Source organism: Oculina patagonica, chromosome 8, assembly GCF_052425735.1.
Source record: "Oculina patagonica isolate OP01 chromosome 8, crgOcupat, whole genome shotgun sequence".
Classification (NCBI taxonomy): Eukaryota; Metazoa; Cnidaria; class Anthozoa; order Scleractinia; family Oculinidae; genus Oculina; species Oculina patagonica.
This window is the reverse complement of record NC_135765.1, coordinates 18,083,138-18,110,784: the sequence shown is the minus strand read 5'-3', so window position 1 is coordinate 18,110,784 and position 27,647 is coordinate 18,083,138. Positions and strand designations below refer to the sequence as shown.

Sequence of the window (27,647 nt, the reverse complement as noted above, 5' to 3'; positions counted from 1 at the left end):
GGCTCCAGCAAAAATCCCCCAGTTTTAAAATCAGTGGTAGATTTCAGGCTAGAATGAGATGTTTGTAGGTTTTGCTTAATGTCATCATTAAGTTCTATCCTAGCGTAGGCCTTAAATGATAGATGTTGAAGGTTTTAGCAAATCCCTAAAAGCCACTAGGTTAAAGAAATATTTCGATGAAGAAAATCAAGGTGAATCCATGGAATTTCTTCCATCAAAGAAGTACTGACAATTTGACTTCCGCCCAAGAGGAAGTAAGTAGAATAAGCCTTGTATACTAAGTAATTAATTGTGAACATCTCGCTTTGTAAGAAACGTTTTGTGTGTTTTGCAATAAAAATTAGAAAAAGTTTTGCCTTACGCAACGTAATAATTGTGTGTAATAATGAGTTTATTTCAACGCAGAATTCACATGATTACACGCTTCTATAGTTTTCAGTTTCTAATCTTAAAAAGGGTTAGGACAATAATTGTTAAACAGACGACACTTGTGTAGCCAATAGGATTGCAAGTTTTGCCAATATACGGCAGCTGAGTTATGCCAATATATTTTAAGGTTCCTAGGGGAGGAGTGAAAAAGACATGAGGTGTTTATTAGAGAGAGGCGTATATTTCACTTAAACTGTAACAACGTCAATAAGGCAAATATGATGCGTAGCGACACAGTAGGTGAGTAGGAGACTACACATCTAATCTGCGCTAATGCAAAGCCTAGCTATAGAGATGTCGTTCATAGTTCGATATCGTGTTTTCATCGTTATCGGTGTCACCCATGTTAGTGTTGTTGGCCTCTTCGATGTCCGAGTCAAACAAGAAACTAACGATATTGCGTGATTTTACTCTGTGGAGCATTTCCTTGGTTTTTTTAGGTGGTTCTTGGAGGGGGCGTTTACTAGAGGGGCGTCTAATACAAACGTAATAGATACGAGGCGTTTATTTGAGAGTGGGCGTTTATTAGATCATATATTAGATTATTAGTTTAGTATAAGTTTATTAGATTGTTTGAGAGTGGGCGTTTTTTAGATCATTTGCGGTATACAGAAGAACCCAACGGAAAAACTTTCGAAATCGACTTGTCATTGCTCGAAGCGATTAAGAGACATCTACTTACAGATTTACAGTTAATAATTAACAACAGTGAGAAAAATATCCGCTCTTCACAACCAGCTAGCAGTAGATATGTAAATAAAACTGCCAGCTAGGATCCGTTTCGAGGTAGCTTTTTCCCAGCCAGCGCCACTTATGAAAGGCTGGTTTTCCCAGGATTTTTTTTCACATTTTTTGCCAGCCAGCAAGACAGACAAACATTTTATAAACAGTTAACAAGAACATTGAGAAGCTTGAGAAGCTTAAAATCGGGCGCTTTGCCTTGAAAGGCAGGGTTCAGTACAGCAGAAACCACGAAGCAGTTACTTAAGTAGCACTCAGTCCGACTGTGTTTGTGTAAGTCACAGGGCTTGCATGAGCTGTATTAGTGTGCATAATATAATATCTAGAACGTTGTCGAGATTGCATTATTACTTGATGACATGATGGTTTCAATTTATAAATGTATTTCACACAATACAAATAAACGATTGAAGTAGACGACTAGAAAATGTAAAGTTTTAAGACTTAGCAAAGTGCAGTGTATTGGTAATACTGTAAGGTGCGGTTTCACCTGAAGGTCGTGTGCTTTTCGGTATTTTCCAGGCATTGCACTTTGATGGGACAGTACTACAACTGTTTACCGGGGAACTACTATTGTCAAGAAAATGATCACAACTTGTTGATGAATGATTGAACATTTGTTTCATACCATTACTGTAATAGCAATTGATGAAGGCTTTTAGTCCTGAACCAAAGTATAAGGACTAGGAAATACTGAAACCCATTATCAGCCACCTTAAACGGAAATATCTTGTTGGTGTTTCAAGGAATCCAAGGAAACTTCACTCATCCCATGTATCTATGTATTGCGGTATTTTGTAATTTTTTGAGTGATTTTTGGGGATGTTTGGCAGGTGATAGTTTTTTTAAAAGAATTAGTAAAATTTAGACAACTAAGAAATATTGAAAATTTAATGTGAATTTAACATTGGAATTTGAAGTTGGAAATTGGCAGACGGACACCAAACAGTCCCGTGACATCCTGGAGTGTTTTTGCATGGGGGTCAACTGTGTGATGATGTTTCCATTTTTTTCTTCAATCCCCACTGATAAAGAACTGTTGTTGGTGTTATGTTGGTGTTATCACATGTCAAGCCTTTAACAAGGTATGAAAGAACACAAGGATTTAAATTATTGTGGTGCTCAATTTTTGCGTAACTAAAATTAATGTTACTCAAATTCCTGATGGATTCTGTCTTAAACTGTTACGAGCTTAGTATTTCCAAATTATTGCATGTCAATGTAAGGCAAGACAAGACATGCCTTGGTTCTTATGTAATTCTCTTAAAAACATATAAGATATTGACTATAATTTTGTCTGTGCTATGGCAATTCACAGTGGGGTGGTCTTGATGTGTCTTTAACTTGTAGACTGGACTGGACTAGTAAAACGCGGACTAGTAAAACGCGGACTAGTAAAACGCGGACTAGTAAAACGCGGACTTGTAAAACGCCTCTAGACGCTTCCTTGGCCACAATCATCTTACGGCTCTCTTCAATACATAATGTCTCAAAAAAACAGTAACCTCAGAAAGAAGTCAGAAGCAAATAAGGTCGAAAGACCGAATTTGAACATATAACGGCAAATGTTCTAATGTCACGAACGTAGGAGTCGTGTAGGCCCGTCACCTTTATTTACCACATACTGCCCCCAAATTAAAACAGTACCCTCAGAAAGAAGTCAGAAGCAAATAAGCTCGAAAGACCGAATTTAAACATTTAACGGCAAATATTCTAATGTCACGAACGTAGGAGTCGTGTAGGCCCGTCACCTTTATTTATCATTGACTGTTGATTTCTGGACGGGCCCCGTTCTACCTCGTGCGAGCAATACAAACGACTGCACTCAACAGACGTCAAGTAGTGGAAAGAAAGAAACATATGCACACAACTCATAGCATCAATCCCGTTGTTTTAGTAGGGGTTTGCAGAACGAACATGTGCTATACTGCAAAAACATCTCCACGCTAAAACAGACCATAGAGTGCTCAAAAAAGCTAGAAATATGCCGTCGAAGAAACACACAAGAGCTTCAAACACAAATTGTTTCGCTCGCTAAACCGTTTAGTTTTATCCGATTTACAAGCGCTTGTTTTACAAGTCCGCGTTCTACAAGTCCGTGCTTAACAAGCCCTCGTTTTACAAGTCCGCGTTTTACAAGTCCGCGTTTTACTAGTCCGCGTTTTACAAGTCCGCGTTTTACTAGTCCGCGTTTTACTAGTCCGCCTTTTACAAGTCCGCGTTTTACCTGAGTCCGCGTTTTACTAGTCCACGTTTTACAAGTCCGCGTTATACTAGTCCGCGTTTTACAAGTCCGCGTTTTACTAGTCCGCGTTTTACTAGTCCAGTCCAGTCCTCAAAATACAGTATGCCAAAACTCCCCGCCCTCTAAAGATAAGTCCTTGACGGTTCTTGTCGTTTTTCGGTGCCTATTCATCTTCGGCATCTTTCTCATCTACCTCTCGTTCTGTCTTGTGTCTGTCATCACACGAAAGAAAAGCTGATTCTCAAAAAATCTGCCACAAAAGGAAATTGACAAAAACAATATGAAAACCATATATCGAAAGTTTCTTATTCTAAAATTTTATCATACGTCTTAATTCAGAGCTACAAAGAAGTTCCTCCTTTTGAGTTATTGATACTGTTCTTACAGTACCTCTCTCCACTAGCGAAATTTTACAAAATTCCTTCGCGGCGAAAAGGTAGCGCGAATCCAGAACAGACTCCAATCGAGAGTGGGTTAATTCTAGATTACTATTAATTAACTATTACAACATTCATTTTTAAAATAGTTTCCCAAGCCGACTAAGCTAACTAAACGTCGAGTGTATCTTTCAGTAAACAAAACATGCCGTTATGACGCCGGAAATCCAGCTCACGCATACTATACCCCGTGACTCACGCAAACCTCCGACTTACGTGCTACTACAGTCATTCCTTTCTAAACATTTTTTTTTTACCACCACCGTACCTTTCTACCCAAAAAACTCATGAAACCGCCCGGTTTTAACCTGTTTTAACCTTTCAAAAATTAGAGCGTTCGAAACTAAATAAGATCCGTAATCACAAACAACATACAGCCGTTTACCAGCACTCTTTAAAACTCCTGAAACCCTTCAAAATCAGGCAAAATAAATCTTTGAAATAACCTTTATCAATGTTTCTTATTTTTTATTCAGTTCTATAAAATGCCTTTCATACACTACTGTCAAACAAAAATTTCAATTTCCTCAAAGTTTCAAGACAAAAGAATAACAAATATTTCGTGCACAATGTAATTTGATTAAGCCAATATTATCACGTCTAAAAATACTTCAAGCAATTCAGTGAAAACCCGTTTTTTTTTTTTCGTATCAACGAAAACCACTTTCGAATAATCAATACATGAAAATAACAATAAGATCAAAAGGAAGAAAGGAACCTTTCTAATTATTTGAAGACTTTCAAAGCCGTGATATTATGCATCCAATCCGCGATAAAATTTAATTACAACAAAATCCAAGTTCTCATTTGAATTCCATTTTTTTCAGTTGATACCTTTATCCAACTTGTGAAAAATTCCATTCAAGTTCCTATTAATACTGTACATTCCCAATGTTTTGCTCAGGTCTTCAGAAGCGTCTTACTAACCAAATCTAAAATAATTCCAAAACATGCTGTACAAACATTCTACTCTTTGTGACAAACGACTTGACGACCAATTGTTCAGAAATGAAAATCGACACAGTTCTTGCTAAATAAAAAAAAAAGTTTTACGGCGGAGTCAGGCTCAAAAAATATACCGCAAGATCACACCCCCATTCATAGTCAGAAACCAGCAAACCATCTAGTTGGCTAAAAAAAACACTGCGTGACATCAATGACGTTACCTTTTTCATTTACAAAAATAACTTTAACTTGTCAAAGTAAGTGCAATTTCACAATGGGGGCCGGGTCCAGTTCTCGGCCACTTTGTGTTTAACGCGTTTTTTCACACTCCAGTTGAATTAAAAGAAAAAGGTATTTCCTTCAAACGATAGACTGATTCATGTGCTTTAAGTATCTTGAGTTTGATCGTTCAATTCGATATAGAAAGCTCACACGTCGAGTTTACGCGGAGGTAGGTGAATTTGCATTCCCGAAAAATTTGTTTGTTTACGGCTCCTTAAAATTCATGGATGTAGTTAAATTCGTATTTTATGATTTTATCCAAAAGCCCCCACCATACGGGCTAATTTTTGGCATGTGAAACGTAGAATAATTCAGCTTTCTGCTTTAGTTAACTTTTCGTTGAACCGTTGTATTTTTTGGTCTTAATTTACTTCGAAATGTTTTCTTGCGACGTTTGCGTATTTGCCAGTTCTCGGCCACCCTGCTCGCTATCACAGCTTAGCGCTTGGTTTTTAATATAATTTCATCTGCTGCTGCCAGAATGAAAGAAATAAATGTTTTAAAAATAAAGTTCAATCTTATCTCTAAGTTTTGAGCTGACTCTTGTCTTGTCTATTATTTCTACAACACCTAAATCTTTCAAGACCTTTTCACTGCAAAATAAACCATCTAAATGCACGGGTCACACAATGCGGTTTTGCCAGAACCTGCACATAGGCAACTAGGCGCGTTAAAATCCTTCTTTTCTAAAGTAAAACAAAGCCTCATAAAAATAATTTGGGATCGATATAACATAAATAGGTTTACAGAGTGATTTTATGACTGTGAAAATTAATTGAGCATTTTTTTACAGATAATTACGCACAAGCTTTTTAGTGGCCGAGAACTGGGCCCACAAATGTAGCTTTTATTTTATTATTGCTCGGGCAAATTAATTTTTGACCGGTCGATAGCTTTACACCAAAAAGCTGAATAATGTAGCTAGCTCTGGGAGAAATTTCAAGTTCCTGCGGTTCTTCTGAGGTAAGAAATACAAGTTTACGTCAAAAGTGGCCGAGAACTGGGCCCCATACTGTACTTTGCCCCGTAAGCTTTTTTCTCTGTCCTTCCGCCGAAGCAAAAAAACACAACCTGATCACACATTAACCCAAAAGTCGACCAAGTGTGCCTGCAACGATTTCCTGTCAAAACTAAAATGAAAACCATTGCGGTATGCGTCACCCGTAGCGGTTTTGTAGCAACCCCTAGCTATCCCCGTCTTTTTGGCCGACAGGAGACTACGCTCTAGGACGACCAAAGGGTAAACTATAAATCGGCCACGCCCGATTAATAACATTTAACATGAATTTTAATTTAATTAATCTATTAAATTAAAAATGATTACAATTACTTAATAAACTAATCGATCGATTAGTTAATTAAGTAATAATTAATTAAAAGTTGATATTTTAAAAATAAAATTAAAACTTTACGGACCTCGTAAAGTAGACATTACAACCATTTTCTATCCAAGCAAGTATAAGTAAGTAATCGATAGGTTAGTTAATTAAGCAATAATTAATTAAAAGTTGATATTTTAAAATAAAATTAAAAATTTACTGACCTCGTAAAGTAGACACTACAACCATTTTTGTGGGCGCAAAGCCCTCACAATGGCATCGACTGCGGGATTTATTTGTGTGTGGGTTTGCTTGTGTCACGTGGTCTTCTGCGAAAGAGCCTGAGGCCGGAGACGGGAAAAAAATGAGAGAGAACCTGGGGATGAGGTCGTGTCAAATAGAAATCGGCCATATTGGATTTTGGCGTGTCGTTTCGTGCGGTTTCTTTTTTGGACTGTTTTGATAGAATTTGACGACGTTCATTTTCGCTGGAGTTTCCAAGGAAAGTTTTTGTTTGTCTTGCTTGTTCTGGTGTATTATACCATATCAATTTCTTTTCATGCCTCGCAAATGTTGCTGTGATTGCGTTAGATAAAGAAGGCTTGTTATTGTTGTTTTTGATTTCAGCTGTTCCTGTAATTGCTCGTCATTACAACAGCTAACGAAGTCATACTAGCCAACATTTCGTTTGTCTGGAAGTCTGTGCAGGTTGCACATCAATTCAAGAAGGGTATTTACGCTTACACAAGCCAATATTCACTCGGCTTGATCCTCACTGAGGTAGCACGTTATATACTGAAATAGCCACTGAAAAGCAATACTAATACAGCCTGAAAAGGACACTGGAAATAATACTGAGTCACATTTCACTTGCTCAGTCATCTATATTTTAAAAACCGTAGCTGGAGATTCAAAAGACTATGGGGATGTCAGTTGAACAATATCGGTCCAGGATCGGCAGTCATGACAACTTTGTTAAAACAAAGCTGGTACGTATGAGAGAACAATTTTGGAACGTGATGTTAATGATGTTTTATTTGAATGTGTTTTACTTAACAACGTTGAAACAAGTTGTTGGACAATACAAAATGTGGAACGAAGTGAAGTTTTGGCTCACACAAATGACATTCTGCAATATTTATAATCAATTGATTATAAGACAAGCAAATGATGTGGAGGAAAATCCAGGCCCTACAATATTTAATATCATTGACCCAACAACAACAGTATATGCTGACTACAGCCAAGGAAATGAATCTCTCTTTGGAGAAAATGCTAGTAAGCAACGTGTACAGTAGCAATGTCACTTAGTGCTATTATTTATCATCATGGACTTCTTAAACTTTGAATAATATTTTGGGTTTTGGAAATAACCTGTACACTTCTATAAGATATTCTGTGCGAACAAATGATTATTTGCTCTTAACTGATGTGCCAGGCATTGTTTCAATTTTTGACAAATTGTATACATTTACATTACAATACAGTTAGTCGTTAACAGGATATGTGTTTATGACATCTAACGATGGCCCGTTTATGTCTCCTCAAAATTCACTTCAAGAGGTTTTTTCTCAACAAAAGTTATGTTGTTTGCTAACTATTGGTATTAATACACCATTGAGATATGGCCACCGGAATACATAATTAACTTTCATCTGTTTTCTCGTGTTTGGAAATCGTGATGAAACACTCACACTCGTTTTTGAAATAGTACTTCAAGTTGTTACCAACAATTTAACCACTCCTTTTATACACAATGATTTTGGTATTAAATGTATACCTTAAGGCTACTATTTATTTCGATTCTTAAATTTTGCCATTTGGGAAACTGCGTATTTTGCGAGTGTTTCGATTTTGCGACTTTTCAAAGATTTTGCTGAGACAAATACAACCGACTTTAGCGCTTGAGAAAAAATAATCCCGAAAATGAAAAAAGAGTGATGAACAGGGCAAGAATTGGAATTTATTTTTGTTGAGGAAAGATAAGGTAGTTATTTTTGGTAGGGAAACACAAAAAGTAACGTACTAATCTCAACAAGAACACTTTGTCAAAAGAACAAAACGTCAAAAAGCGTCCTTTTTTGATCTTGCTTAAACTGCAAATGTACTAAATGAATTCACAAAAAGGAAGAATGAAATTTGGAATTATCAAGCCCCCACACGTACGCATCGCGGACCTATTTTTTGTTCAAGCAAGTATACAACTAGCAATTATATTTAAGCTTTACTTTCAATAAATTGCTGCTACATGTATCTTTATTATACCGAGTCCATGCCTATAAGATGCATGTATATGACCACTTATTAATGGACAGCCTTTTCTTTCTTATATCGTATAAGAAATGAATCGTCTTTTGTAGTGAGTATAAAAAATAACTTATTGCAAGTGCAATTTCCACTTTAAAAGCTTTGTTAAATGGAACATACAAAACATAAAGTGACGTGTGAGTTCTGAAATATAAACAGCAATTGTCTCCTCTCACTGCCCATCATGGCCAAGGACACGCGGGGCAGCTTTCCTGTTTCCGTTACATTGGATTTTTTACACACAAAAAAGGCGCAGGCTAACCAAGGGGGTGGGATACAATACAATAATACAATACAATGTTAAATGTGGTCATTACACTTAGCTATGGTTTCGGTGCGTCCCGTAGATATGGTAAACAAGATCTGCGGGAACGCACCAGCTAGTTTACAGGTAAGCCACAATGAAAAAAAATAATAATAAAATAAAGTAATGGATGGATGTTGGTGGAACTTCAAAGCAATCAAACCAGAACAAGGCAACAGGAAAGACCGATGAAGAACATTTTTATTGTTTTAGAGGTCATATAAATAAGTTGTAACTCTTCTAAATTGAAAAAACACAGAAATAATTATTGCAAATAATTATTCGACTTACACAATGGGCCACACACTTCCCCTTGAATAGATACTACCCTTGACGGTCTACAACGCGCGTAAGGTGAATGGGACGTTTTTGACAACAAACCGTGATATTTTGAAAAATTTACCTACTTCTAAGAAATGACAATTTTTTTATCGATAACTAGGGGTAATAGTATGCAAAACACAGAAAAGAATTAGAATTGTCAAGGAAGAAAACGGAGAATTGTAAGCCTTTAAATTTCTCTTTGTAACCTCTTCACCATCCCCATCCCCCAATGAACTATTTCTTCTTTAAGCATATGTTTTTTTTTTTCGTTCCATGCGAGTATTACTTTTTTTTTTATTTTGTCGCAGCTACAGCTATAGTGTACTACTGTACGAGATCTTTACTATAGGTAACCCGTCTAGGTAGAGCTCCAAATCCAGGAATTAACGTTCGACAAATCGCCAGGAAACTTCAAGAGGGATTCAGAACTGAAACCACCACATGTGAATAACAAAATGTATATGTATTGTTATTTTGCTGCATTCTCAATTTTATATAAAAAACGTATTCCAAACCGCTTTTAACCGATGTTCCTTTCTTACTTGAACAAAATTCTCTCTTTAAGCTTCCAATTCTGCATCAGACGGCACACGTTTCGCAGCTGATTATTTTTCAACTGAGTACCGATCAAATCAACTATTCTATTTATCTATTTATAATGCATTTACTATGGTTGTTGTTCATTGTTTTCCTTTGATTGGATATCACATGATGCTAAATTGTTGGGAACAAAACCCAAGTAATCGACCAACGTTTCCTGAACTAAAGGAAACGATGAAAGATATGGAGAGAAACCACAAGGTAAACACCACAGAATTACATATTTTATACGCGTATCTTCCTAGCTAGCGGCCCGAAGGGTCACAAAGCGGTAACGTTAATATTAGTGGTATTATTGTTGTAAAAAGTGTTGCAGTAAGAAGTATATCCCGTAATGTATTTTTTATTGAAATATATATCTGACTGGATTTGCACAACAGACAGGGTTCAACACTAGAACATGCAAGAAAGTGTAAAGTAAAACACTCAGTGTACCAAATCTAGCCCCACCCCTCCCCCCCTTGCTTTTCAAAGCCAGCCCCCAGCCAGCCACCAGCTAAAAGCTCTGCCCCTGGACCAGGTCTGGGCATATGTCTTGACGCGTAGCCCGCTCAAGTTTTGACCAGCGTTGGAGGTCCAATGCGGCCTGCCGCCGCACTGGACCGAAAAGTCTGCGGGCATATTTTTCAAAATCCAGTCAGATATATTAAATATCAAATAAGAAGAAGGTTTAGTGTCGAGGCACTTAATTTCGTTTTTTAATGTCCTAATAATATACATGAAATAATTTCTCAAATCTGATTGGCTTAGAGAAATGCAGTTTGTAGTAAATTCGATGCAGAAATGAGGAAATACAGTGCAGAAAAAAAGAAAATCGGTGCAAAAAAAGGGAAACAAACAGAGCATTCTGATTGGTTAATAAACAAAGGCACTCACAGAGGGCCAATCAAATTCTTTCACGCGATCTGAATGGTGCGAAGTTTGGATCTGCTTCAAGATGCGAGTGAAAAAATGGCTGGCGTTTTGAGTACAGTAGAGGACCAGAAGACAGTTCTCAATACCATAGCACTGAAAAGCATTGCTTTTTTGTTCTCGTTTCTTAAGAAGGAAAATGTCGACGAAATCGAAACTACAAGCCGACTAAGCTTCACGCTTTGCTTTTTACGCTCCTGCCTATGATAAAGGTTAAGAACTGAGAAATCGCGTAAAGAGTTTATATAGTCTAGTTCTCTTTTTATTTAACAATTTTTTGCCGAAGGCGAAGTGAACAAGACAGAGTCGAGGTAAAAATTCATCAATGTTCACTGAGCCTGTGTTGATTAAATGTTGTAGAAGAGGTTATCATTAAGGTTTTTCCAGGCAGCCAGTACTCTGATTTCACCACTTATAAAAATATCTTGGAATGCAAATAACTTTGTAAAGGCAAAAAGAGTGCAAATAAAGATTGTTGCTGTTGTTTGTTGTTGAGGTGAACATAACGAAATACCAATAAGTACCTAAAACATGGAAACGACAAACAAAAGTGCCGCCTGGAAGCAGAGGAGCTAAGTAGTTTATGGCGCTTTTGTTGTAGCCCGGAGGTCCTGGGTTCAAATCCTTTACCCTGCCACAGTAGTCACAATTTCAAATCCTCGGGCACACTTCGTTACATATAGCCAACTGGTCTGCCTCCTGCCAGTTGGGATTCTTTATTAACCACGTTCGTTATGCAAACAAACTATCTCGAAGCTAAGAGCAAGACCACTTAAAAACAGTAAAAAAAAAAACATTTACATTTTTTTAAAAAAGTGTCTCCTTTCTATCTGAGACATGACAAATGTCTCTGATCATGAAGACATGTATCCAAAATAGAAATATTTTCTATTGTACTATTTCTATTTAAAACAAAGTTTTATGAATGAATGAAAACGTTTCCGTTTTCATGCCTTATTGCCATAGACCCTACTAAAAATAGATGAAAGCAATATTAGAGCAACATCTACATAAACAGTAGCCTGCATTAGGCAGTAACAAAATCTCTATGGATCTTTATCCGTGGACATCCATCCGTGGTTCCACGAAGCGGATGGTATTCCTCGAACTGCTTTTTTAAAAAACTATTCCCTCTAGGAAAACTGCAATCTTTAAGGAAGAGATCATGCTATGAGTAATTCTGTAGGCGTTTAAAATATTGCTTATCTGTTCAATATATTTAATCCTATATTGATGTAGTGTGCAAAACTAATATAAATTTGCCCTCGGCAAACAGACAAAACGTGATATTCCTGAGCACTCGTCGCTCAGGCTGACTTGTTCCCAGTCGTGTCTAATAACTAAAATTGTAAGACGCACCTGTGGTGTCTTCAAGATGTCTCCTCGTCATCCGGCGCATTTTTCATGCAAGTTCTTTCCTTTTCTTTTTTTAATGCTTTTTCTCGTTTCAGTTGCTCATGCGTGACTTGAACGACTTGAGTACTGAAGTGTGACTCTATTCAAATAAAGAATGTATTGGCTGAGTAACGGTTTGTTAGCTACATTATAAAAGCGGTGGCTTCCTCGAGTGGGCATGATAACAACACCTGGGCAAGCCAAAGATTTTGTCTCATACTGATAATGGGTGGAAACGTCCTTTCCTTAGGTTACTTTTTACATGTATTAATCGTGTTCATACTTCCGCATTCAGGTACGTTTAGGATTTAGTTCATTTCATTTTTACAGGTCGTGTAGTGGGAAATACATTTACATTTTTAACTAATAATAATAGTAGCGTTGTGAAAGATCAAGATCATGACGAAGACCTTTGAAATAATTGCAAAGTATTTACAGACAACATTATAGGCGTTTGCAACAATAGAGATCAACGCAGCTCAGTGAGGCGCGTTTGGCAAAGTTGGGTTAATTTACACTGTGTTCACAACAAATCAGTTGGATCAGTGGTTATAACGTACTAAGACTTTTGAGACTTATTTGAAAGAAATTTACGTTTGACTTCTTTCAATGCAACTACTTAGAACGTGATCACCCAACAGGAAGTCCACGAAATTATGAAAACATGAATGACATGACTGTGCCACATTTTAAAAGACTCCTTACAGTCACAGCAAATAACCTGAGCCATACATGATATATATCCAGATTTAGCAAGTTAATTTTCCAAAGGCGACACCACATGTGACTAATCGATAATGATAACTGTATAATGATTTGTATAAATCTTTATACATAGAATAGTCAGCGAGCGTTTGAGCCGCATTTCCGCTTATTTCACTTTTGGTTCGCCACCACCTAAAAAAATTAAAAGGAAGTACTCTGCTACCAGCTTGGTGGTATATTTGACAGGCAACTAACGTGATCAACACGTCAATGACTGTTGCGTTTTGGTTTCGCTTCATCTGATTTATTTTAAAGGGACTATATCACAAGGATTTCCCATTTTTTTGGTCTAAACTGTTCTAAAACTAGTGGTAGGCATCTTAACCCATAAAAAACATTATCACATTATCTTTGAACATCTAAAGGAAGTTATAACCTTAAAATGCGGATATAAATCAAGCCACCGCTAGAAATATCGATTTTTTGTAAGTCGCGCGGAACAACTTTAAAACGTTAGCCTTTCTTATTTGAAATTGAAATCCGCCATCCGCAGCCAAAGATGCTCGTTAACAGTTTCAGTGCTCCAATATAGCAACTTTTAATAAAAATGGACAATTATTTTTAGGTTTTCTGCGACACAAAAATAAATTTTGGCGGTTCGCACAGGTCACAAAATGCCCATATAAATATTCCAATTTATTTACTAATTGCCATTGGAAATATTTAACGCGCGCCAAGAAAACGGCATAAAAACAAACCTAAACATTGCAAAATATGTCTACTTCATTTTATTAAAAATACAAGTCGTAAAAGCCGATTTTAGAAAGCTTAAATTAAATATTTACAATATCAATTAGTGAATAAATATGAATATTCATATGGGCATGCTGTGACCTCATAAACTTATGGTGGTAAGCCTGTGAAAGAGCAGTACAAGAATCAACGAGCTCATGTTTATTTTTTCCACAGTAATAAGCGCATACAATTAAACCAAATTATTATTTGTAGTGTTGAAAACGTGCTCTTTGCAATTTCAATTTCTTTGTTACATTTTAAGAATTAACAGTTATTGGACGAGGATGAGCAAAATATCGTGATTTGTCAGTGGCGAGCAGATCAATTATTTGCCGTAGCCGAAGGCTGAGGCAAATAATTGAGCTGCAACACCGCATTAGGGCCAGATTTTTTCAGACGTCCCTTCTCGGGAGTAGGCGACCAGAGAGGGATGTCTGAAATTCAGGCTAACAAATATCAAGTCTGCAAGCAAGATTGAGCAAGCATAAAAAAATTGACAAAAAAACGAAATACTTATTTCGATCAAAAATAACTGATTTTGAATGGTCGCACCATCAAAAATTGGCGGTTAACGGGTTGAAAAAAAAAAATAGCGTCCTTTTGAATATATTTACTAACACCTTTTCCCCGCTGCTAGGAAACGAGGTGATAATAAACTCACTCTCGGCTCTTGCTCGTTTTTTCTGTCATCCTTTACAACTTTTAACTTAAAATCGTAGACGCTCACTAACCATGAAGTAATCACTATATATAATTGAATAGTGACTTTTTCCTTTCCTTATACTGTATTTAAAGCACAGAGAAATATCCTTTTTATGATTAATTGCCGCAGACATAAGTAATAAATACGAAAGCAATACTTAGGCAAACATTTAAGTAACAAATAGCCTGCATTGTGTGTATCTAAAATAGATTTATTTCCTGTAAATTCTATTTTAATATTCCTATTTAAAACAACTTTTTATATGGATGGCTGCAAACGTATCCGTTTTAATGCCTCATTGCCCTGGAAATAACTTAAAAAAGACGAAAGCAACATTGAAGCAGTGTCTACTCCGCTTTCGAAAACTCGTCGCCGAGAAGACCCTGGGACAAGGTTGATTTTGTGTTTGCATGAGTTTTTGATTTTTCTGGAAAGGGAAACCTATTTCACTTACGAGTTTCACTTATGAGTTTCTTATGTTTGTTTTTTATTTTCTTGTGTTGTTTCAGAGTCATTCAGTTTCACAAAGAAGCCTCCACGCACAGTACGTGTGTTGGAAGGAGCAAGCAAAAACCTCACATGGGGTTTTACTGCCTCTGCAAGTCAATACTTTGTCACCTTAAGCTTTAGGAGGCTGAAGATAGGGGATACAAGGCAAGAGCAAATTGCAGCGCGAAACCAAGATAACGCGTTTAATTATGCCAAAGATTCTTACAAGAACGACTACACTGCCTTTCTTCCTGCAAAGCTGTTGTTAAAAAAGGTGAAGAGAAATGAGAAATACGTATACACCATCAGAATTCTCAACGAAATCGTTCAGGAGCAACTGAAAGATGAAGTAACAGTTGAGGTGGTTGGTAAGTACATTAGTTCAACGTTGTTTGTGTTTCCTTTGCTGCAGGGCTTTTGAAAAATGTGTTTACTTTGCCAACCATTTAACTATGCCTATATGCCTGCAAAAAGTTTGAACAGTAAAGATGTTTGATGGTAATGATGATGATGATGACGATGATAATCATGATCATGATAATGACAGTTATTACTATTATTCAAGTAATAGCACAAGTTTATAAACTCAAAATAAGTTATAAACACAAGTTTATAAGCTTGAGCTTTGTTGCCTTTCTAACCTGCTTTGCCAAATTAAGTATGGATTAGTGAACGAGCTTTCTTTTTATTGCTGTTATATTATCACAGATACAGTGTTTTCAACTTTCTTCATTTTTCAATTTTCCTATTATTATTCCTTATTTCTTAATTTTCCGAATTTCAGTGAGCCATTCCATTTTATATTCAGTCGCCCCCTCCCAATTGACAAAGTAATAAGTCAAAATTCCCCCTCTAGAGATAGAAAACCCAGAAGTGCTGACATGATACCCCCCTTCAGAAATAACTCAATTTGAATTAACCCCATCAGAAAAAAATTCCAACTTTTTCCCTAATGCCTTCGGAAATATTTAAGAGATCATGCAAAGAATGCTAACAAAAATTTTGAACCACAACATATATTAAATGGATTGACCATTTTTGTGGTACGTTAGACAGTCTGCTGTTGCGCGTGACTGGTGATTTGGATTGACCAATGAGAGCGCAGAATGCAATCTGCTGTCGTGAGTCCCAAAACTGCCGTAGCCGCCGAAAAAGTCGCACGCATCGGAAGATAGGAAATCAACTGAATAATATCGGAAATTTATCTACCTAAAAACATTGTACAATTACCGAGACGAGTGAATATGATGGGAAATTTACTTCGCTACATGGACATTGTACTTTCATTGCGATTTATTGCGTTACTTTGTGATGCAAGACTGATGCGAGCTCACCTGTGGACGATAAACAGGCCGAGTCTCCTGCCTTTCACTTCGTTCTTAAAGGAGAAGTTCACTCCAGAATGTCCATTTATTTTCTTTACGCCAATAAAAAGTTTATACAAAAATATGTTACTCACCAAAATTTCAGCTTCCAACGAGCGCTAAAACCCTACGAAATCTTTCTCTAATTAGCCCAAAATTCGACAACTGAACGCCGCCATCTTGGAGCTAGTAATGTATGCGTGACGTCAAAGAGCTCAGCCTGAAGTTTGAATACTCAAAACTCCTTGTTTTGTTTTGTTTCTCAAAATGCCTGTTGTTTTTTTTTTTTTTTTTTAAGAAAAACAGTCTTAATTTATTTATTGACACACAAAGAACACTACTTACTTAACAAATACATACACTACCTACGATGCTAATTACAAGACATTATTTATTACATTATTTAATATACATTTTCTTTTTAAATAATAATATCGCAATAACACGCCTTACAATACCTACTATAACAAATAGCGCTCTTACAAAAAATATTACATTATATTACTATTACATTTTAAAGTTACAATCTATTTACAAAGTTCAATTTTTTACTACTAACTCTAATACTAACTGTATGTATTTTATTTTACTATGAAACGAAAAATAAATAAATAAATAAATAAATAAATAGATTGCGGCAGGGGCAGGGAGCGGGGTAACTTGGGGGAACTCAGGCACAAAGTGTTGTCCATTTTGCTTTGAATTTCGTCAAACTATTATTTTTAACAGCGATTGTGCGTTCATAGAGAATCTTTTGATTGAGTAAGAGAAGGAAGATATCTAGATTCGGAATGATGAGGAAATGATTCAGGGCATAAAAATTACTTAAATCTGGTTTATAACCGTAAAAAATATCTGTGTCAATTAAGGTGATATTTTCTGAACGTTTTTCATTCCACCATGCAATAACTTTTTTCCAGAATAATTGTACCGTCGGACACTCATACAGCAAATGAGGTAAAGTTTCGTATGAAGAGCTACAACGATCACAACTGGGAGAACTTTTCAATTTCATTTTGTAAAGTCTGTTATTAGTGGGTAGAATGTTATGTATGACCTTGTATTGGAAACATCTGAGTTTATTTTCTATTGTAACTTTGAGTGGCAATTCATAAATGGCTTTAGCAGGAAGACGTTTTTCTATAAGCTTAGTTTCTATGTTTGGGGCTTTAAACACTTTCATAACAAGCAGTTCGCGAGCAGATTTGGCGGTGACATTCGCAAGAGGAAGCTCATTACTGTCAACATCGGTAAGCATTCGTTCGGAATTTAAAATTGATTTTTTCCATTCTTCAGGGATCGCGGTGAGAAGGCCATAATACGTTAAGAAGTTTACCGTCATACCATATCTATGTTGAAACTCAGACCAGGATAAAAACGTTCTGTTCTCATTTACCAGATGACCGATTTTAATAACTCCTTTTCTATGCCAAGATGGATAGAAGACTGATTTACCATCTATTTTAATATAGCGGTTATTCCAAATAATTTCGTTTTCATATTCCTTAGCAGAAGAAGGGTCTTTAGAATGTAGCTCCTGCCAGACATTCAATACTTCCTTGTAAAAGGACGGTACATACGAGACGAAATTAAGGTCAGATACATTAAAATTACATTCCAAAAGAAACGAACCACCATATTGGGATGTAGCAGATGAGAAGAGGGAGCACCATTTGTTATCACCAGCTTCATATAAACGTTTAACCCATGCTCCCTTTAAAGATTTGTTCATCATGTTGAAGTCTACCATGTTAAGGCCCCCTTTCTCTATAGGACCAATAAGCGTGTTACGTTTGACCTTATCGGGCTAAAAGTTCCATATGAACTTGAAAGAAATATCATTAACTTCACTAGAAAAATTTGGTGGTGTTGTGAGAACGGAGGTGTTATAAACAAGCTTGGAGATAGCGAGGGTTTTGATGATACAAATTCTTCCCATTAAAGTTAAGCCTCTAGTCGTCCATTGGTTTAAAATTTTCTTTAGCGCAACAAGTTTTTCCTCGAAATTAATTTTGTAACTAACAGACTGATCATATGCGAAGGCCACACTTAGCGCGATTACATATTTTTCAGGCCACGAAATATTAAATTTAGAACGTTGACCCAAGTTGCATTTAAGACTGCCCAGCCACATACCCTCCGTTTTAGAAGTATTTATTTTTAAACCTGAACAGCCTCCAAAATCATTTAAAAGATTAAACAAGTGATTAGCTGAGCGATCATCTTTTATAAAGGCTGTGATATCATCCGCGTACATACTTAATTTTAATTCGGTGTCGTTTATTTTCAAACCACTGATATTTTCATTATTCCTAATCGCTTGGCCAAGTACCTCAATTGCCAGGACAAATAAGAGCCCCGATAAGGGGCATCCTTGTCGGATTCCTCTTTGAAGCTGGAAGAAATCGGACGCAAATCCGTTATTTATCACACAGCTGGTGATATTGGAATAGAAGGTGTGGATCCATTTTTGGAAAATTGGCCCAAAGTTCATTAATTCAAGGACTTTAAACAGGTACTTCCACTCTAGGGAATCAAATGCTTTTTCAAAATCTATGAAAAGTAACATGCCAGGTAGTTGTCTTTTCTCATAAAACTCAATTACATCAGATATTAGCCGAATATTTTCTCCTATAAAGCGGTTTTTAACGTACCCTGTTTGATCATTATTTATCAACGTTGGTAAGACTTTTTCTAATCGTTTTGCAATACATTTCGTTGCTATTTTGTAGTCAATATTCAACAACGTGATTGGCCGCCAATTTTTGAGAAGGAGGGTGTCTTTATTCTTTTTAGGTAACAGAGAAATCACACCTCTCCTTTGCGAGATCGACATTTCACCTCTATGATAGGCTTCATTTAAACAGTCTATTAAAGGAGTTACCACGGAATCCCAGAAGCATAAGTAAAATTCTGTAGTCAGTCCATCTGAACCTGGGGTTTTGTTTTTCTCAAACGTTTTAAGAGCGGCTAAACATTCTTCTTCAGTGATAAGGCCCTCGCAGGATTTTTGCTGCACGCTATCAAGTCTCTGTACATTGTCAAGATTTAAGAATGACGGGGCTGAAGCATCAAATGTGTTATCTGTTATTTGTGAGGCATATAAAGCTTTATAAAAAGTTTCCATCTCACACAAGATCCTGTTCGGTTCCTCAACATACTCGTTTTGATCGGTTTTCAATTTAACAATATGCTTCCTTTCATGCGAGCGCTTCTCTAGATTCATGAAATATTTCGTGTTTCTTTCACCATATTCGTACCACCGTGCTCTGCTTCTTATAATCGCGCCTTTTGTTTTATGTTCAGCGATTCTTTGAAGTTCAAGCTTGACACGTTCAATGTCTGTTGCTAAATTAGCTGCCAGCGGATTTTGATCCAAACGCATATTTAATTGTTTTAACTTGCAGAGTAAATTTATTTCTTTTGATTTTTTTCCTTTAGCAAGACGTTTAGAGAAACGGATACAAAAGTCTCTAATCTCCATTTTAATCATCTCCCAATAGAGTCTTTTGTCACTTGTTCCACTATGCTTTTTCTTGGCATGAAGTAAAAAGAATTTTAGATTTGTTATAAATTCTTCATTGTCAAGAAGAGAGTTGTTAAATTTCCAAAACCCAGGGCCAGCTTTTTTTTGCTTATTTTTATACGCGATTTCAGCATAAATTGGGGAATGGTCTGAGTCGTAATATGATAGCACATCCGTCATACTAGTACGTGGAACTAAATGTTTTGAAATAAGCCAATAGTCTAATCGACATCTTATTTTTCCTGAACTATTCTGCCAGGTAAAGCGCTTATCATTTGGATGATGAAATCTCCATATATCATCGAGATTTAAGTTGCCGCTCATTTCCTTTATGCTGTGGATAACTTTTTTCTTACCGCTGATATCTTTTCCACCTATTTTATCAATATTTTGGAGTGGACAATTAAAATCGCCTCCCATTATAAGATTTTCATTCACATGAGGACGTAGCTTGCTCGTTAATTCGTTAAAAAAATTTAATTGTTGATTTTGGTCATTGGGAGCGTAAACATTGGCTAAACAAAATTCTTCGTCTTGGAGTGTGAAGCGAACAATAAGCATTCTTCCGTTCTTATCATTAGTAATGCAAATATTCTCTGCTTTTAAGGTAGGTCGAAAAAGAATCATCACGCCTCTGCTATGTTTAGAGCCATGGGAAAAGCAAATGTCACCACCCCATTCTGCACGCCAATCGTTTTCGATTGTTTTGTCACTGTAGGTTTCCTGCAGAAAAATTAAGTCATATTTGCCATTATGAAGCCACCTAAATAAATTTCTGCGTTTGATCGACTTATTTATGCCTCTGATATTAAGGGAAACACATTTTAAACCCATTGCAAATGTAATTACGGCTCAACACCTGCACCAGAGCCCCAGCCAAAAAAAGTTGTCCCCAGATGTGGTGCCACCAAAAAAAGAAAGAAATACCACGAAACACTAAACAAAAATCTAATCCTGTTTAAATGCCTGTTTGTGCAGATCCATGTTTCTCAAACAGAGCTCCAAGAGATACAAAAAACCTTTCACCGTCTTTCAATATCTAAAAGAAAAAAGGCTCACGAATGGATTATAAGAATGGGCAGAAACGAAAAATTCCTGCCAAAGCGGACATAAATATTTGTGTGTTCCGAAAACTATACGGAAGACTGCTTCGAAGAAGATTACAGATACAGTCTACTGAGTGAAAATAATCCCCCCAAAAAAGAAAAAGGCAGACACAATACCAACCAATGTTACAATTATGCTATTTCACTTTTTTATTTTATTTAAGGGAGGATTTTTAATCAACCAGAGAAACTCTCTGTTGTTGTTGTTCACTTCGTCGTATTTTCTCGATTAAACGCGGGTCCCCGATTAAACGCCGGCCTCGTATAAACGCCGGGTCAAAACTGCTAACTTTTAAATAAACCCTGGGAGCGTTTGATCGAGGTCCCGGCGATTATTTGTGGTCAAGCAAACAAGTAAATATGTTCTTTTCAGTAGCACTGCTACGACAAACTGGTACGGTCTGCTACTTTGGTAGTTATTTATAATGTTCAAGGAAACGTCCGGCGTAAAATAACTAGGATGGATGCTGTAAACAAAACGAAACAGCAATGTTCGCGTTCATGTCGTCACGACTGAAGCGAACAGTGGAAGAGGACGTTTATCACCGCGAAGGACATTGGTGACATTGCCGTTTATGGACTTATTGGTTGTTTATGTTCTGTTTGTCACAAATCTTGATTGCAACATGCAAGTACCGTATGCAATACTGCAACATTGGTATCATGATCATCCTCGGAGACCCAGAGACAGATTGTCGAGCGGGACGACGAGGAAAATCGAGGGTCTCGAAGGATAGGTAATAATAGATCAATCTGAAAAAATTGCACTTCGATAATGAACTCGATCGGACCCCGATTTAACGCCGGAACACACAAATATTTGTGTCCGCTTTTGAGCAATTGTTCTTTAAATATTGAAAGACGGTGAAAACGAAAATACCTCTTTTTGTATTTCTTGGAGTTCTGTTTAAGCAAAATGGAGCTGCACAAACAGGCATTTTGACAAACAAAAGCCACTACAAAGAAACAAAAAGTTTGAAGTAATTAAAATTTTCCCGCTCAACTTCAGGCTGAGCTCTTTGACGTCACTCATACATTAACAGCTCCAAGATGGCGGCGTTCAGTTGTCGAGTCTTGGGCTACTTCAGAAAAGGATTTCGTAGGGTTTAAGCGCTCGTTAGAAACTGAAATTTTGGTGAATAACATATCTTTGCATAAACTTTTTATTGGCGTAAAAAAAATTAATGGCCATTCTGGAGTGAACTTCTCCTTTAAGGAGGCTCGATGTAGTTTTTTTAGCCGAAGGGTGGTTGTTTTGAAAATTAAAATTCTCTGGTTAGCTAATGTTCAATTTTTTGCCAAAATACACAATAATGACCAAATATGACCACTAATAAATTTTAATTTTTTAGTGGTCATTTTGTCAGAAAGGTTACCATAGCAACCACTGACCGTTTCTTTTTGTTCTCAAACAAGGTTGATTTTCTCGAAATCTAGATTGACTCTTGTTGTTTATTTTTTGATATGTTAAAGTTTAGTAGATTGACTAACTCTTGACAAAATTTTAGAAAAATCTGTAAGAGCGTTTCCAAGTAAATCAAGAATTAAATTTTCAGAAAAAACCCGTTTTAATCTAAAATAGGCGCTTTTAAATTGTTTCGTATTATTTGAGCGCAGTTACTCTCACTGAAATATGTAAGGGTTATTTTAAGACAACAAGGGAATATGCGATTTGTTCACCGAGGGCGCAGCCCGAGGTGAATAAATCACATATTCCCGAGGTGCAGGAGAAACAGGAGGAACAGGAGAAAGGTTCCGAAAAGACGCACTGCGGTTTCCACTTTGTTAAATTTTATAATAAACAGGTTATTCTTTCGTTTTTGATATGCCGATCAAAACAATCAATATGCGTGCCAAACTAGCTTTACAAAAGATTAAAGTTAAAAATAAAACTTAAAGTAAAAGCTGTTAAAAATTGATTCTAAACGTTTTCGATCTGTTCGATCATCATCAGAGTGAAAAAATCTGCATACGCTCATCGTTCTTATGGTTCAGATAACACCAGTTATGTGTTATCTGAATACCCGTTCCCATTGGGAACAAGGTGAGGTCCAGTAATTGCACTTGTTTGTTTAGAAAGGTAAATTTACCTTTCTATGACCGGTACGTGGATGATTGTTTTAGCAAAAGGAAGGCAAATGCTCCCGACAATCTACTTGATAAGTTAAACAGCTACCATCCAAACATCAAGTTTACCGTGGAAGAAAACCCTGGCCACTTCCTGGACACCTCTTTCAACCGTCATGAGGGAAACTTCACCACCAGCGTCTACCAAAAACCGGGTAAACTACAAGTACATTGGAAATCGGCCATCCCAGAAAGGTGGAAGCGCAATACTATTCTAGGGGCCCTACATCGAGCAAAAAGAATAGCCACCAATTGGCAAGCAGAAGTCAAAGCCATCAAACATTCATTCATCAAAGCAGGATACCCCACGAAATTGGTGAATGAAGTCATCCGCGATTTTGAAAACCCCAAAAGCGACGAAACAATAATTCCTGTCCACTGGTTCGATGAAAGACCTAAACTTGGAATTCGCATCCCTTTCTGCAGAACAAATGAAGTAGAAAGTAGGAAATTCTTAAAGAAGCTTAAGAGCACAGGTTTCCTACGGTCAAACATATGTCGGTAAGAGTCCTTAAATGGATTTCGCTCATACTCTTACCATGGGTAGGTCTCAATATGAAATAAATCACAGTATACTTTGTTTGGCTAAATATCGATTTGTTTTCGAGAAAATCGATAATTCTAAAATCCAGCAAAATTGACGCTTTCGGAGCTCAAAATTTATGCCGAGTTTGTTAGCTTCGCGTCGAAAAATAAAGCACTCTGGAAGAAAAATACCTATTTAATATCGAAGAATAACATCAAATTAGTACGTCGAAAGCAATTTCTGCTCTTAAAGTCCTTTTATTTACAAAATATAATTAAGTTTATTCGACACACTTTTGATTTAATTCAAAATAGGTCAAACTTATCGCTTTATTTAAGTATGAGCGAAGCGAAATAAATGGCCGAAAATTTGGTATTAGACAGATAAATGATTGTTCTTTTCGATACTAAAAGGATTTCCTAGGGAAATGATTTAGTGCGATGCTTTCAGATCTCAAAGTTGCTTAAAATTCGTTAATTTAACCGACCGTGACATTGTTGATCTTATCAACATTATGTAAACATTCCACGCAAAGGTTAATTTTCCCCATGTGAACTTCAACTGAGTAAAATAAAAACATAGACTTGCTTACCGTGGTGTTCGCTGATACATTGTAAATCCTGTTTTCCTCTTTTACGACAAAACCTAAGCCCTCGGCGAAGCTGTTATCCAATTTTCTTGACGCGCCATTTGTAACTGATTTCCACGTCTTGAAGTGACAGTTATTTTCCATGCATTCTTGAAAACGGTCCTGAGTCTTAACTGATCAGTGTAAACAGGAATACGAAGTACTTTGCTTTAAATCAACTTAAAGCTTAGCAGCAGTGGTAGATAAATCGATACGGCCGGCGAATCTTCGTTTCGAAAACCGCCATTTGAGATTTGTCGGCCCTTTGTCCTGCGGTATGCAGATAATTAATTCACACTTGAGTAACTTCCGGCACATGAAATCGACAACCACCGTGACCAGATAGCACCCTCCTTTTCGAAATATTGGTCGAGGCACTATTTTTATCATTTTAACATAAGCTCTCAATGAAAAACTTTTGGGCTGAACTTGTAATAAAGTTTCACTTCAGTTAGCCACAATTCGAGAGAGTTGTTAAATGGTTGCAGGAAATCCGGGTGGAAAGTTCTTCTGTTGCGTTGCTTCGCTTTGTTTCATATTTTTTATCCAGTTCTTACCCTGTTCAAATTCTTGTCCCTTCTTCAGTGGAAAATTTGAAACGACGTTAAAATCCCTATAAGACGGAGATCTCTTTTAGACGAACTGAGTTGGAGCCGGTCCCGAAGGTACCCGTTTCAGAGAGAGTTGGCTGTACACAAAACCTTAGATGGCGTCGTTGGATCCGTCTTCCGTGAATGTTAGTTAAAAATATATATATTCCGCTGTGTAGTCTAGCCTGTAAACAAGCTCTCCTTCTTTCTCCTGTGGAGGATTGGGCGAAATAAAAGCGGGAAGGAAAGGTGGGAAGGGGTGGGGAAAAAAGGGACCATATATCATGCATATGCAGTTGTAATACCAGCCACGGTAAACAATTTATAAAACGCTGAACATTTATGACTGTTTACACCAAGGTGTATATTGGTGTAAAACTTAAGGAAAGGGTGCTTTTCACTTCATTAGATTAAGCTAGGTGAAGAAAAGTACACGTAATCAGAAGTTTGTGATGGACTTCTGACGTGATGCCATATTTTGTATTTATTTCTGCAAAGTACAACAAAGCATTTATACCAAAGTAGCATTATTAAAAAAAAAATGAGCATAATTACAGTTGAGCATTATATCGGACAAAAAACAAGCATTGTTAGAAGCATAACATTCCCTTTTTACTAGCGTAATTGGAAGGGCCTCTGGTATTCAGTTAGAAAGAACTTGCATTCAAAAGATACCGCGTTCTAGAAACAAGTCACCCCGTTTTGGCTGCTGATATTTTGGAACTTTTGTGTGTTCAAAATACCATATCTCGTTCTAGATATCGTCTGATATTGAAAATCCCGTTCTAGATCGGGAACCCAAAACCACGACCTCATTGGACGGCACAGAGCCGTTTTTGGGGAATACCCCAGCTTCGACAACTCCTTCCTAATAAAGTTCGCCTATTGAATTGAGAATTAAGGTGATTATAAAGTTATTACTTTATATCTCTTGTTGTTTGGAAACTTGAGTCGTATTATAATTATAACCGTCTTATTTATGAAGGAATAGACTGCGGATAATATTTGAAACTTAAACCGTTTTCCCCTAATAGCTTCCAAATCAACTCAAAAACACACCGGAAAACAGGTTTAAAAACAAAATATTTATATAATGACTATGATATTTAGTACATTTGGGTTCCCTGACGGCGAGGCGCTTGTCCCTCCCCGCAAGCTCTGGCGGGGGGCACCTTCCCTTGTTTACGCCGGACCCCAACAGAATATATACATGGTCATAAAAAAAATTATTTTTTAACATTCACGGAAGACGGATCCAACGATAACATCTTAGATTTTGCTTTCACCTGTTTTGCCTTGACCTAATCAAGAACTTGGACAAAGGTAAGAACAAAAAAAAAAACTATAAAGCGAAGCAACGCAACAGAAGAACCTTAGACCCGGGAGTTAAAAGCGCTGTCATGCAACTATTTAGCAACTTTCACAAACGGTAGCTACCTGAAGTGAAACTTAATTACATGTTCAGCCCAAAAGTTTTTCATTTAGAGCTTATATTAATATAGCAATAATATGGTGCCTCAACCAATACTATACCATAACGCAGGGTGCTTTCTGGTCACGGCGGTTGTCGATTTCATGTGCCGGAAGTTACGCAAGTGTGAAATACATTATCTGCACACCGCATGACAAAGGGCCGGCAAATCTCAGTTTTCGAAAAGAAGATTTGCCGGCCGAATCGATTTATCAACCACTGCTACTGTCCGGAACGTTTCGGTCCGATTTTCGGATAGGATATGCCTTCTAATTACACGGATAGGATAGGCCTTCTGTTTACACGGGGCCGTTCTGGAACCGGTGCGGGATGGAACCAAAACTGGACCTGCTATTTTGCAGGTCAAGTTATGGAACCGTTCCGGACCGGTTCCAGAACCGTCCTGTGTAAACACATGGATCGGTGCCAAACGCTTCCGTGTAAACAGAGGCCGATCCGGTCCGGTCCAGTTCGGAACGGCTCCAGTCCGGTCCCGTGTAAACGTAGCCTAGCTGGTTAGAGTATAAAAATGACCGAAAAAACGGCAAGGACAGGACTAACAGCAGGTGTCCGTCTTATGGAGATCTTCAATAAGGGAGAGTTGACTCTACAACTGTTTTGCCTTAGCCTAATCAAGAATTTGAACAAGGGTAAGAACTGGATAAAAAATATGCAGCAAAGCGAAGCAACGCAACAGAAGAACTTTCGACCCGGAAGTTAAAAGCGCTTTCATGCAACCATTTAACAACTCTCTCGAACGGTGGCTTACTGAAGTGAAACTTAAGTACAAGTTCAGCCCAAAAGTTTTTCATTGAGAGCTTATGTTAAAATGATAAAAATAGTGCCTCAACCAATCACCAAAAAGCAGGGTGCTTTCTGGTCACGGTGGTTGTCGATTTCATGTGCCGGAAGTTACTCAAGTGTGAATTAATTATCTGCATACCGCAGGACAAAGGGCCGACAAATCTCAAATGGCGGTTTTCGAAACGAAGATTCGCCGGCCGTATCGATTTATCTACCACTGCTGCTAAGCTTTAAGTTGATTTAAAGCAAAGTACTTCGTATTCCTGTTTACACTGATCAGTTAAGACTCAGGACTGTTTTCAAGAATGCATGGAAAATAACTGTCACTTCAAGACGTGGAAATCAGTTACAAATGGCGCGTCAAGAAAATTGGATAACAGCTTCGCCGAGGGCTTAGGTTTTGTCGTAAATGAGGAAAACAGGATTTACAATGTATCAGCGAACACCACGGTAAGCAAGTCTATGTTTTTATTTTACTCAGTTGAAGTTCACATGGGGAAAATTAACCTTTGCGTGGAATGTTTACATAATGTTGATAAGATCAACAATGTCACGGTCGGTTAAATTAACGAA

At 37.1% G+C, this 27,647-nt stretch overlaps 2 protein-coding genes across 2 annotated transcripts in view; both read left to right on the top strand.

Annotated features, from left to right (window-relative positions):
- The window catches only part of LOC144662785 (uncharacterized), a 269,859-nt gene that overhangs the window by 205,601 nt on the left and 36,611 nt on the right, over positions 1-27,647 (top strand). The window lies entirely within an intron of this gene.
- The window catches only part of LOC144663157 (uncharacterized), a 35,737-nt gene continuing 20,447 nt past the window's right edge, over positions 12,358-27,647 (top strand). Inside the window, exons 1-2 of the mRNA XM_078524089.1 lie at positions 12,358-12,535; positions 14,953-15,300. Coding sequence (XP_078380215.1) covers positions 12,466-12,535; positions 14,953-15,300 — 418 coding nt within the window. The 5' untranslated portion in view covers positions 12,358-12,465. The remainder of the gene's footprint in view (positions 12,536-14,952; positions 15,301-27,647) is intronic.